Here is an 11,281-nt window from a genome sequence, read left to right as displayed (position 1 = left end):
GACGCTTCTTTTGGGAGAGATCTCTAAACAGCCTCTATAAGACAAGCAAATAAGTATAGTGCAGGATGCTTCCCTTGGAGGCCCTTTGACATTGCATGAATTGGTTCCTTCTGAATCTTGCTATGCAGGTGGAAAATACACAATGAGGGCCCAGCAGGACCTGCTGTGTAGAAAGTTAGTGGAAGTGCTGCTTAACATATTGAAGCCCATATTCCTTTGCAGGGTGAATTGCACAGTGGTGCTGGTATTTGTTGCCTGCTATTGTAGCTGAGAACAATGTCTTTATGGCTTTTCTTTTAACACTGGTGTTTTGTGTAATGCCACAATTACCATCGGGTGCTTATCTCTGGTACATTTTTGGCTCAAAATCTAGAAAATGAGTTGTCTTGAAGGGAGAAAATGGACAGTGCATGAGGGCACAGTTGTGCTTGCTGTTACTGCCAAGGCCATCATCTCAGATCCAAAATCTGTTGCTTATAGCTGATGGAAGGGAGGAGAATTTGAAGCACAAAAGGTAATTAGCAATACAGCCAGTGCTATGTTACTCCTGGCTACTGTTATGGCTTAGATCCAAGTGCAACTAAACTCAGCATGAACAAAAGGAAGAGAATGGGTTTAAGAGCTTTTATTTTTGAAGGATAAGACTTTCCTTTGTCAAGTTGTAAGGATATAACTTTTACTTCAGGATCTTCTGTGCTTATGTTTTTAAGTGGAGCATTGTAGCAAGTCTGAGAGCAAGCAAGGTAAATGCTTCAACTATCGCCCATATTTTTCAATGGCTTTTCGCATCCACTTTTTCAGGCGGAATACGTGGGTGTAAAATCCATATTTGCCATCTCGGTCACATCCTTCTCCCCATGAAACTATTCCCACTTGATACCAACGGTTGTCGTCTGGGTTCTAAAGCAAATAAAAAAATGGGATTGACACAAGGAGCAAGAGACTTTGATAGAATCATGGAAACATTAAGGTTGGAAAAGACCTCCAAGATCAAGCCCAACCTTTGACCGAACACCACCCTACCAACTAAACCATAGCACTAAGTTCAAAGTCTGGTCATTTCTTGAACACTACCAGTGATGCTACCACTTGCATGGGCAGCCCTTTCCCATGCTTAAGCACCCTTTCAGTGAAGAAATTCCTCCTACTGTCCAACCTCAACCTCCCCTGGCACAGCTTGAGGCCATTTCCTCTTGTCCTGTTGGTAGTTCTCTGGGAGAAAAGGCCAACCCCCACCTTGTTACAACCTCCTTTCAGGTAGTTGTAGGGAGTGATAAGGTCACCCCGACCCTCCTTTTCTCCAGGCTAAATAACCCCCCCCCTTCCTCAGCTGCTCCTCATAGGACTTGTGCTCTAGATTTTCTAGCAGCTTTGTTGCCCTTTCAGATCTAAACCTTGTATGCACCCCAGCCTCTTTAATGAAGGATACTGCTTTGGGATTCAGACTGGCATCTCCAACAGAGCTTGTTGGAGTTGTTTTGTCTCTACTCTTAAACCTGTAAGTAAGAATTGGCCATCAGCCATGCATTCTGCAGCTGATCTCCATATATGCCGAGAGCTCAGTATAGAAGTGGGGCTGGCTGACTGCAGGATTCATCTCCAGGATTCAGCTTGGACATGAGCTGGGTTTGCTTCAGCCACTCAGCAGTCTCCACCTCTGCTACTGTCTTTTAGACTATTATGAAAGTTTAGCATAGCACAAACCAAGCTCTGTATGTCTTATAAGCTTGAGCTTGTTGAACATACCTTCATTACAAAAGGTCCCCCACTGTCCCCTTCACAGGCATCTCCTCTCTTTGAGTCTTCAGGACTGTAACCTACAGCCAAGAAAAAAGTTGGACATTTGACTGTAGGGGAAGTGGCTGGTGTTGGCCATCTTTTCCTTGAAGTTGCATAAATTTTCTGAGACCCATGAGATAGATTGTTTGCCACTCCTGCCAACTCGGACTTAATAAAAAAACAAAGCAATTTTCTAAATTTATATGTAAAACAGCTAACTCTGCTTCTGTCTTTGCAACATTCCTGAATTCACCCTCTGTGCTCTCATTCCTGTTTTATTAATCAGGATAGCCGTGTCAGTTGCCACTGTTCAACAGCTGTAGCTTGTAGCTGTACTGTGCTTTTCTTGTCTCAGAAACTTATTTGTAATACTCCATGTGTAGTTTTCTATCATTCTGTTTACTACAGAGGTATGTTGCTGTCCTCACTTTCACCTTCCTGTCACTGCAAGCTCTGTTTCTCCTCTCCCCCAGCTGTCTTCCTAAAGTCTCACTGTGAGAGGAAAAGGATTTCACTTTCATTCCTGATGGACTAGACAGTATCTTTGCATTTTCCCATCACTGTCTCCCTTTTTTTCTGTATGTCTGCATCTCAGCTGTTTTTCAAGAATGCTGTCTAGAAAAAGAAACCATAAGAACAGTGTATTTTCAGCACACTCATGAAATTGGCTTCCATCCTAACTCAAGCAATCACATGCGCTTACATGCAAGCAGCACAAACTTATTCAGAGATCACTGGAGGTTTGCTTGTAGGAACTGATAAAGTCTGCACAAATAAAGAATACAGCAGGAACTGTTAAACTCTTACATAAATCCATAGTCTTTTGATATCTTGAATTCTGTGTCTACTTCCCTTCTCACTGAAAAAGGGTATAGAGCCAGAAGAGATTTAGGAAGGTGGGAGCCTATTGCCACAAAATTTGCGGGCATAAGTATGAATGGGCTCCAGAACATTGAGACAAGCTAGTAGACAGGATAATGGGTGTGCAGCCTTTTATTTAGGAAGTCACTGAATTGTTCTATGTACTGATGAAAAGATAATTTTATATATGCTTAGTTCTCCCACTGGATCAGCTGCTGCTGATACCTGGTGCCATTAGACTAGTGCCTGACACAGCTTGGTGTTACAAACTTCATTCATAGCTTTAAGTTCTACAGCCTTTATGTTTTCTGAGAGCTGAGAAAGTTCTTATCACAGGGAAGTTATTCTTTGTGGAAGGCATTTGCAAATCTATCAGAAAGTAACCTTGCTGCATGAGCCCCACCAGGAGCTCAGAGCCCTCATCTTCTCTAGCAAGTTGTACCTCTGTCTCCAGTGCTACTTACCTGCACAAAACATGTTGTCAGTGACTTTAATTTTGGTGGAATCCCTGCAGATACTTTGGTCTACAATGGGCAGATTGAGCTGTTGCAGAACTGTGGGCAGGTTGCTGGGGCTAGTGGCCCATGTTTCTTTCAAGTTTCCCCAGCCGGTTACCCGCCCCTTGTAGCCTGCCAGCATCAGCCTGTGGAAGGATGCATGAATATAATCAAATGTTTTGTAACAGCTTTTTCCTATCTGGCTCTCTTGCTGCAAATAGCCTTGATAAGTCATCTTTTTCTGTCTTTTTTTTTTTTTAAAGACTAGAGATGGCTTTTGTAGCCTGTATTTTTAGGACTGTAGGACAGTCTCCTCACCTCTGCACAACCTCTTTGGTAGGCAGGCAGACAGGATGGATGTAGTCACTGAAGATGATGGGTCTCCTTAAGTGCATGAGTGCAATGTCTCGGTCCATGTTGTCTTTCCAGTTGTACTTAGGATGGATGATGATTTTATCCAACAGAGCAATCTTCTCTTTATTCTTTTCATATCTGAAATAGTTATGAAGAACTTGCTGTACAGTAGCAACTAAGAGTCTTCTGGGGTTCGTGATACTCTCGGGTGCTTTGTAACCTCTGAGACAATGCTGTCTTTACATTGGAGCACCCCTTTAGGCTTCCCATGCTTCTGCCCTCCCTATAATCTTTAGGATCAGCAAGAGCAGCAAATGACAGCCCCATTAGATCCCATTATTGAGAGACATGTAACATTGGTGTGATATTTCCTTGGATACTGAACTGTATCTCATTACTCCAAGAGGAAGACTAGTTCACTCTCACTTCATCCAGACTCTTACTTTGTCCTCATGTGCTTGCCAATCCGCACCAAGATGTCATTTGTAGTTAAGTTCTTGTCCCACGGTGGGTAATAAATACAATGAGCAGCAGTCAGGATCCAGCTGTCACTGATGAGGCTGGCCCCACAGAGCAGCTCCTGAGGAGTCTTTTTGTAGAGCATCACCTGCCTGAGAGATGAGGAGGAGGAAGACTTAGCAGGACTAAAGATATGGCTGGCTGAACAGGTCCCAGTGTCATGTGGAAAGTGCAGAATTTGCAGTGAGCAGGGAAGAGCATTGCATTGTACTGACAAAGAGAACTGCATAAGTGGCTCTGTAGCAAGTCTTCCCTGGACACGTATGTTCTGTGTAGTAGGCCAATTACCCCATTTCTTTCACCTAGAGAGGTTCCTCATCCTTTCTGCTCCAGCAATGCTGGAAAGAGGAAGAGACAAAGATGAAACACACCAGCACTCTTTTTTTCCCAGGTGGTTGAGTACTTAGCTCAAGAGGTGAGTTTCTTTCCAGCTATGTTACTACTGCCCTATCAACCACTTGGAGAAGTTTTGATAAGAATCCATAATGTGTGCATGCTGCCTGAGATAAGAAAGCCCTTTTATTTCTACTTTCTTGAGCTGGAGAGAAGAGAAGGAAGACACAATTCCTTATGAAGGACTATGCAAAGATAATACTTACCAGGGGGAGCTGCCAACTTCTGCGTCATCTCCATGGACAACTCTGCCTCCCATGTAGGACTCCAACAGCTCCTTCTCACTTTTGTCCGTTACCTTCTTCTTCTCAAATAAAGGACGAGTGCCACAGTCTGAAAAAGTAGGCATCTGGCTTTGTTACTCTACCTGATTCACCATGGAGAACTGTCATTTGCAGTCATCATGCTAAGCTGGAAGATCCTAGGAAGGAAGTGCTCACTAGCTCCATGATTGTAACCAGATATTGACTTCTGAGAGTTCTTTAAGGAATTTCAATATCTTCCCCTGCTTTTAACAGCATTTGTCTAGCTGATGTTTCTGAAGAACAGTGAGTGCCCTGTGGGAAGAAGCTACAACCTTTCTACAAACTGTGATGCTGTGTCTGGAGTTTTTGCTCACCTGCTTCGCCTGAACCAAAAGTTTTGTCATCAAAGAAGGTTCTGAACTCTTGAGGATGAGTAGAACGTCCTGATATTCCCTCCCGCTCTTCGTTCTCCTCCTCTAGCAAGCTGTCTGAGAGAGATGGAAAGACAAACATGGTAAAAGGCTTAGCTGTAGTTTCCATAATTATCAGCAATGTAAATATTCCTTTCGACACACAGTGAGTCTGATGAAGGAATGATGTTTTAAAACCACTGCGCTTTTTAATGTTCCTTGTCCACCATTGTGAGTTTTCAGGGAGAAGAGAACCCGTGAGACACATAACAGCACTGTGTACCTAAGGCAGGTTAGTACATGTTATATTTGGACAAACAGGACTCCCACGTGCATGGTGCATGTACATCCTTGTCTACACCTCCCAGATCAAGCACTTCACCCTAGTGGCATGTACTGGTTGTATTTGCTGCTGCCTCACAAGTGTGCCTACCCAAACCTATGCAGACTTCTCACCGCAGTAGTGCAGATCGCAATAGTCAAAGTAGGGTGGTTCATCCGTGACACACCAGACACCCTCATCGTCTCTGTCTGGATTCCGACAGTAATTCTCCAGCAGCTTCACCTCTGGGTCAAGGTGCTTTCCATGGAGCACCTCTTTGGCTTTCTCAGAGTTCCACGGCAGACACTTAGCTCCAGACACAGTGACTGAGAGGGTCCCTGTGTAAAGCATGCCTTTCTCTTGTTCACAAGGCTCCACTGGGGGAGGTGGTGTGACTCGAGGAATAAATGGAACTGTTGTCCTGTCTTCACCTAGAAAGACAGAGAGCTGTGATTTAAGCCATAGCTTTGCACTTAGAAGTACTGTTAGTGAATTGCACCAGTGCCCCTTTACAAAAGCCTAGAGTTCCATGGGGCATCCCATTACGTTTGGGAGCTCCTGCTGTGCTCCCATGCATGTGGTGGCCCTCTAAAATATTGCAGTGTCAGGTGGCTCAGCAGTAGGTGAGGTGAAACTGGCACTATTCATCACACTTTTCTTTGTCACTAAGATGTGAGGAACAATATTGTGTTCATTTCTGGGCGTCTTTGAGAATCAGCTCAAGGGATGGGTAGGTGCCTCCAAGCATCGTAATGCTGCTGTATTAGAACCTCCAATGCCTTATACGCAAATGCATAATAACTAGGCCATGTTTAGGGGAGCTTTTTACTGTGATATGCTATTAAAATGGCAAAATTTTACTTTTGCCAGTGTTTCTAAATGTAATGATAAGTGAAAAATTTTCCTGCAAGACTTTCCACACTTTTTCTTTCAAGTGTTCTAATGGCTGCAAACTTTAAGCAGCATTTCCTGAGGGAGTGGACACCCAATAATCTGTCCTGTGGCAGTTGCTTGACCTCAAGCTACCTTCTCCTTGTGCACAGGGGGAGAGTCCCCCCTGTTTGACTATTCATCCTGGGGCACAACAGCCACTGAGCAAGTAGCATTCACCTTAATCGGTGAGGCTGCTTCTGTTTGATTGACTTGTGTCAATATGATTACAAAAGAACTGTGCACAAAGCCAAGGCTTTTTTAGTCCTGCCATATCCATGCACATGTAAGTGTAACTGTAAGCTACTGTAGGTCAGAAACTAGTGAACAGAGATAGTACAGATACCTGATTGCCTCAAAGCAGAGCAGTATCTCTTTTCAGTTTGTCATACTGCAGACCAGTATGACAAGTATGACCAGGCTTTTAAAACTTCAGAATACCCCATGGTCAAAATGGTTGCTGACCTCTCTGACTTTCACTTAAGTTGTTGCCTTTAGTCTCTGCTTTTGCAAGAGACACTTCTGCTGTGAGAAGCTTCTCTGCTTTCTACCAGTTCTTCTGAGACAGAGGCCAAGTCCCAGGGGAGACAGCTCTGCACTGGGGGGAAATGGGAATGTATTAGTGTAGGAGGAGTCAAGTGCAATGATAAGAGAAGGGCATCTTCTCTTTTCTTGAGTTTGTGGGTATTACACTGCGTGCCTCCACAGAAGTGAATGTTAAGGCAGACAGTTAAGCACAACCTGTAGTTATTTTGTCCTAAAGGTGGGAATTCAGACCAAAAAACAGTATGACTCATGGCTGTCACAAATTAGAGGCAACTGAGCCAGGATTTTGGGATGACTCTGACCATAAAAAACTGTAGTAGATTCCAGGGGACTGCTGACACTGGATTTAACTTAGATTTGGATTAAGGTAGTCTAGAGAAACAGCATATTATGTATGGGCAACTCAATAACTTTTCTTCCTCAGCTGCTTTATCCTTTAAGATACAGCTTCTCTACTTCTACTAACCTCTGTTCATGTAAGCTCCCTCCCTCCTAACCCTCTCCTTGACTGATTTAGTATCAGTCTCAGTGCAGTGTTTGCTGTGAGTAAAAGGTGTTCTGGAGTGTAGTGCTGAGGCATACCACACACTGGGACAGGACACTCCTCCCGTTCCACTGTTGGGTCTCGGGTGTAGCACCACGGGCCTTCTGAATTGTTGTCTGGGTTCCTGCAGTAGTTCTCAATGAGATTGGGATAAATGGTGGCATTAAATCTATGAGAAAAAAGCTAGTTAGGCTAGGAAGGAAGGAAGGACACCTTGGAGAACCCTTTAGGGGTGTGCAGGAGATGAACTTACTTAGGAATATGTGGATATTTGCTTGTCCACACTTGACATTCAATCCCTGATTTGGTGTAGCTAATTGTTCCCCGATAGTTCTGGCCCAGTCCAAGAGAGCAGTCACCTGTCAAAATCCCAACATGGTGTAAGCCAGGGTCAATGGAACTGCATGTTGCATTTTCAAGGTCAGAGGTACCATCCCTCATATCCCTTTAGCTTTTGCTGTGTGCAGAAGCCTGCACAAGCACAGTCATCCTCTTCCTATGAGAAGAGCACACAGCCTAAGCTCTCTCTGCCTCATCAGAGGGAGCTATCCCTGAGGGTCTGTGCTTTGCTTTGGCTCAGAGCCCTTCTGAGAGGCTGCTCACCTTAGGCTGCACCTGACTGTGTCACAAGGAAAAGGATATTTACCCCACGCTGTTTCAGTGCACAAGTCAGGCTGTTTGTGAAATTGTTAGTGGGGAAATAAAGAGGAAGAAAGAATTCAAATTCCCCTCCTGATATTTTTCTTTATAATTGTATGGCTTCTCCAACTTTAGATTATTTTTTTTTCTGTACAAGCTCTGCAGGAAGCAAGTTCCTGGCACTCGCTGTATCTGGGAGATTGAGGTCAGCATGAATTTCATACCTTCTAGACAAGCATCCAGAACTGTCCTGGGCATTCTCTGGCCCTGACATACTAGCAAAATCAGAAAAAAGAAACACATATGAAAGGAATCCAAATAAGCATCATAATTTGAATCAGTTTATCATCTAGAGACAAAACACAAGTGCTTTGCCCGGAAAGTGAGCTCTTGAAAGAGCCACACTCTCCAGGATGGGACAGCGCATCCTAAGGGACAGTACAGTGCCTGCAGGACTTGAAACAACTTACCTTGATATTTTGACCAAAATGCCTCCTGTAAAAAAAAGAAATGTATTTAGAGACACAGAACATCAGACCTTGCTTGGCTACTGCAATTCAAACCAGTAAGAGAATGTCCCATTACAACAAAAGGAAAGACTAACCTAGCTCTGTTTATACTAATTAATACACAGTTCAACAAAACAAAAAATCTGATATAAAACCACATTCCCACGCATCAGGCTCAGGATTAAGAGAGTACTGTTTTTTCTAAAGAGATTAAAGATGCTTACAACCTTCATCAACCTGCAGAGAAAGCAAAGCCTTCTACAATGCAGTGAGCTACAGTGCAGATATCCAAGCAGCTGAACCTAGAACTTCTAAGTCCATAGATCACATGTAGGTCAGCTGTTTAGATCTAGGTCTCTCCTGTGCAGCCTGGGGCTGATTGCTTTAGAAGTACTCCACAGAGGTGGTGTCTTGCTGGCTTAGACTCCTAACTGTTTATCTGTTGTATTCTTGGGTGTGGAATTCAGCATGGACACCGGCCTTGGGGCTAGGAGCAAATCCCAAAAGGATGCAGCACAAATTTAGTAGAGTGAGTGAGTTTGGAAACCAGAAAAGGGGACAGGATGTGCTAAGGCTTCAGCTCAAAGGAGTTCGAGGCATCTGCACTCAGTGTTTGGCTGCCAAGCCAGCTCTTCTTTGAGTGTCTGGGACTTTGGCAGCTCACATGTGTGAGGCACCATGCTGAGCTAGTAGAAGATGCTACTCTGGACCCATGGGAAGGCTCTCTTCAGTTCATGCAAAGAGAGGGAGGAAAAGCAACCTGAGCTTTGAGCTGCATTCCCTGGAGTGTCTCCAGGAGCAAAGCTCCCTAAGAAAGCCTGAGCTCTCCTTGGGGCCCACACACACCAGCCTCATCTTTGGTTCACAGAACTGAGTCCCTGGCTATGTGTGTGATCTGCTGGTCTCTCACTACAGAGGCTGGCTGAGGGAATGTTTCCTTGGGAACACCTATACATACCGTCTGATCGGTGGATTCAAGGGCTTCAAAAGCCTCCTCATAACTGCATGTCTCCTCCAGGCACTCTCGCTCCAGGTTTCCCTTAAGCATCTCTTCTAGAAATCCCTTGTTGGCACGTCGTGGGCGCTTGAGCAGTGACAGTGCCTGCCCCTTTTCCAGGAAAACTACCGGGTCAGAATATTGCCAGTCAAAGGGCTGCCTGCAGCTGGAGGGCCCCTTTGTCTCCCCTTGCAGTTTCCAAAAACCACAAGCAGTTGATGTAGTGATCCCACAGCCCAGCCTCCCACAGTGCACCATACAGGAGGAGAAGCCCTGTCTGGTGTACACCTGATGATCAGAGCAAGCTCTCTGTAATTCATCTGTCACTTAGGTAACAGAAGTGAAAGGAATCCTGTGCTTCCTCAGCAAAGCTGCTCTGCTGATTTGCAGTTAGGTAGAGGCTTATTTGCTTTGAGCCTGCTACTGTCCCTGCCAGCCACTGTATTTATGTCTTTCCAGCCTCAGACCACTGCAATAAGCACAGCCTGGTTCCATCTTCATGTTCAGAGACTGTGATTTGAGACCTGTAGACAGGTTCATCCCCCACACAGTAGGGCATCATACTAAGAAAAGACAGATGAATTAGAGGCTCTGATAAAAGGAGCAGTAAGCAGGAAGGCGGCATACTCTGTATGACCTAAAGCTGTGATAAGGAACAGCTGGGGAGGCAATGGAGAATTGAAGCCACCTAGGTCAGCTGAGGAATTCTATCCCCAAAAGTCCCACAGTTGTGTTACACATGATCCTGGACTGAGCCATATTCTGTCCCCTGCCATTTCCCAGGCCACCCAAAAAGTCCACTGAGCTGTTGTCACCAGCTGACAGATGCTGGTTGCATCATCCTATGCTCACTCCACTCTCAGCACCCTTTTGATTTCAACTTCAAGCTTTTAGCAGGTCTTCCAGACTTACCAAGAAAACCTGCCACCTGCTTTACCCCTGGAAAGAAATAATCCCATCTTTCTTCCTGCTGTCACCCACTAGTACTGTCCTTCTCCCTCTGCCATTGAGTCTTACCTCCAGCATGGCTCAATGTGAGGTGCAAAAGGCTGGAGAAGAGCAGGCCCTTCAGTATGCTGGTGTTGGTGTGTGCCATGCTGTACAGCCCTGGCTGCAGGGGAATTGCAAAGGGAGCAGAATAAGTGGAGTCACAGCCCCGCTGGGTTAATATTGAACCAGAATGAAGAAACAGGACTCCAGAGGTCGTGGTGTGTCAGGGACAGTGGGACTGAGGCTCCTCTCTCTTGGCATCTCTCCCTCTCTTCAGAGCATCTTCATTTTCTTACTTAATTAACATCCTATTGAATAACTGGGAAGATGTCACAGGGAGTGAGAGGATAAGCTTGTCCCAGGACACATGGAGAACTTGGGCTGGCACGGAGAGGAGCTTTCTCCTTTTCCCTCACCTTGCTCCCATGAAGCTCTTGGCACCATCACTGCCTCCCCACCATGCTGACTCTTCTCAGAGACCTCTTCTCTAGTAGCCTTGCAGGCAGCAAGAGAGCTCCTTAGCCACTCCCAGTCCTCCTTTCTTTAGCTGCAAGCCCCTCTACTTCTCCCTAGAGTTCAGTTGTCTTTTCTCCCTGCAGTTATCAGCAAGCTCAGCCCCAGCTATTTTGGCACCCGAACATAGGGTTTGTCTCCCCCTTCTCCCTCACCAATGCCAAAGGAGCAGAAGGGGTGCCTTTAACAGCCCATTTGGAATTTAACAAGTTAGGTCAGCAATGTCCTTGGCA

General features: G+C 45.1%; 1 protein-coding gene across 3 annotated transcripts; it reads right to left on the bottom strand.

The window, feature by feature from the left end:
• Positions 1-606: 606 nt before the first annotated feature.
• Positions 607-10,694, bottom strand: F2 (coagulation factor II, thrombin). Of its 3 annotated transcripts, none has more exons than XM_017813095.1 (14): positions 10,563-10,694; positions 9,507-9,670; positions 8,510-8,534; positions 8,264-8,314; positions 7,654-7,759; positions 7,439-7,569; positions 5,515-5,811; positions 5,023-5,136; positions 4,610-4,736; positions 3,935-4,102; positions 3,456-3,629; positions 3,105-3,283; positions 1,747-1,817; positions 607-900 (listed from the first exon to the last, which is right to left on the bottom strand). In XM_017813095.1, the coding sequence occupies exons 1-14, from the start codon at positions 10,639-10,641 to the stop codon at positions 757-759; spliced, it is 1,830 nt and encodes a 609-aa protein (XP_017668584.1). In that variant the 5' UTR covers positions 10,642-10,694; the 3' UTR covers positions 607-756. The 3 variants fall into 3 exon arrangements, with proteins under 3 accessions (XP_017668584.1, XP_017668576.1, XP_017668592.1); XM_017813087.1 differs by having other exon boundaries at positions 611-900; positions 9,507-9,673; positions 10,563-10,687; XM_017813103.1 differs by lacking the exon at positions 9,507-9,670 and having other exon boundaries at positions 611-900; positions 10,563-10,593.
• Between the last annotated feature and the right edge of the window lie 587 nt (positions 10,695-11,281).

The sequence above is a fragment of the Lepidothrix coronata genome, unplaced genomic scaffold (genome assembly GCF_001604755.1).
Source record: "Lepidothrix coronata isolate B3197 unplaced genomic scaffold, Lepidothrix_coronata-1.0 Scaffold1, whole genome shotgun sequence".
NCBI classification, from domain to species: Eukaryota; Metazoa; Chordata; class Aves; order Passeriformes; family Pipridae; genus Lepidothrix; species Lepidothrix coronata.
The sequence above is the reverse complement of the archived record's forward strand: the minus strand, read 5'-3'. Positions and strand labels throughout refer to the sequence as shown.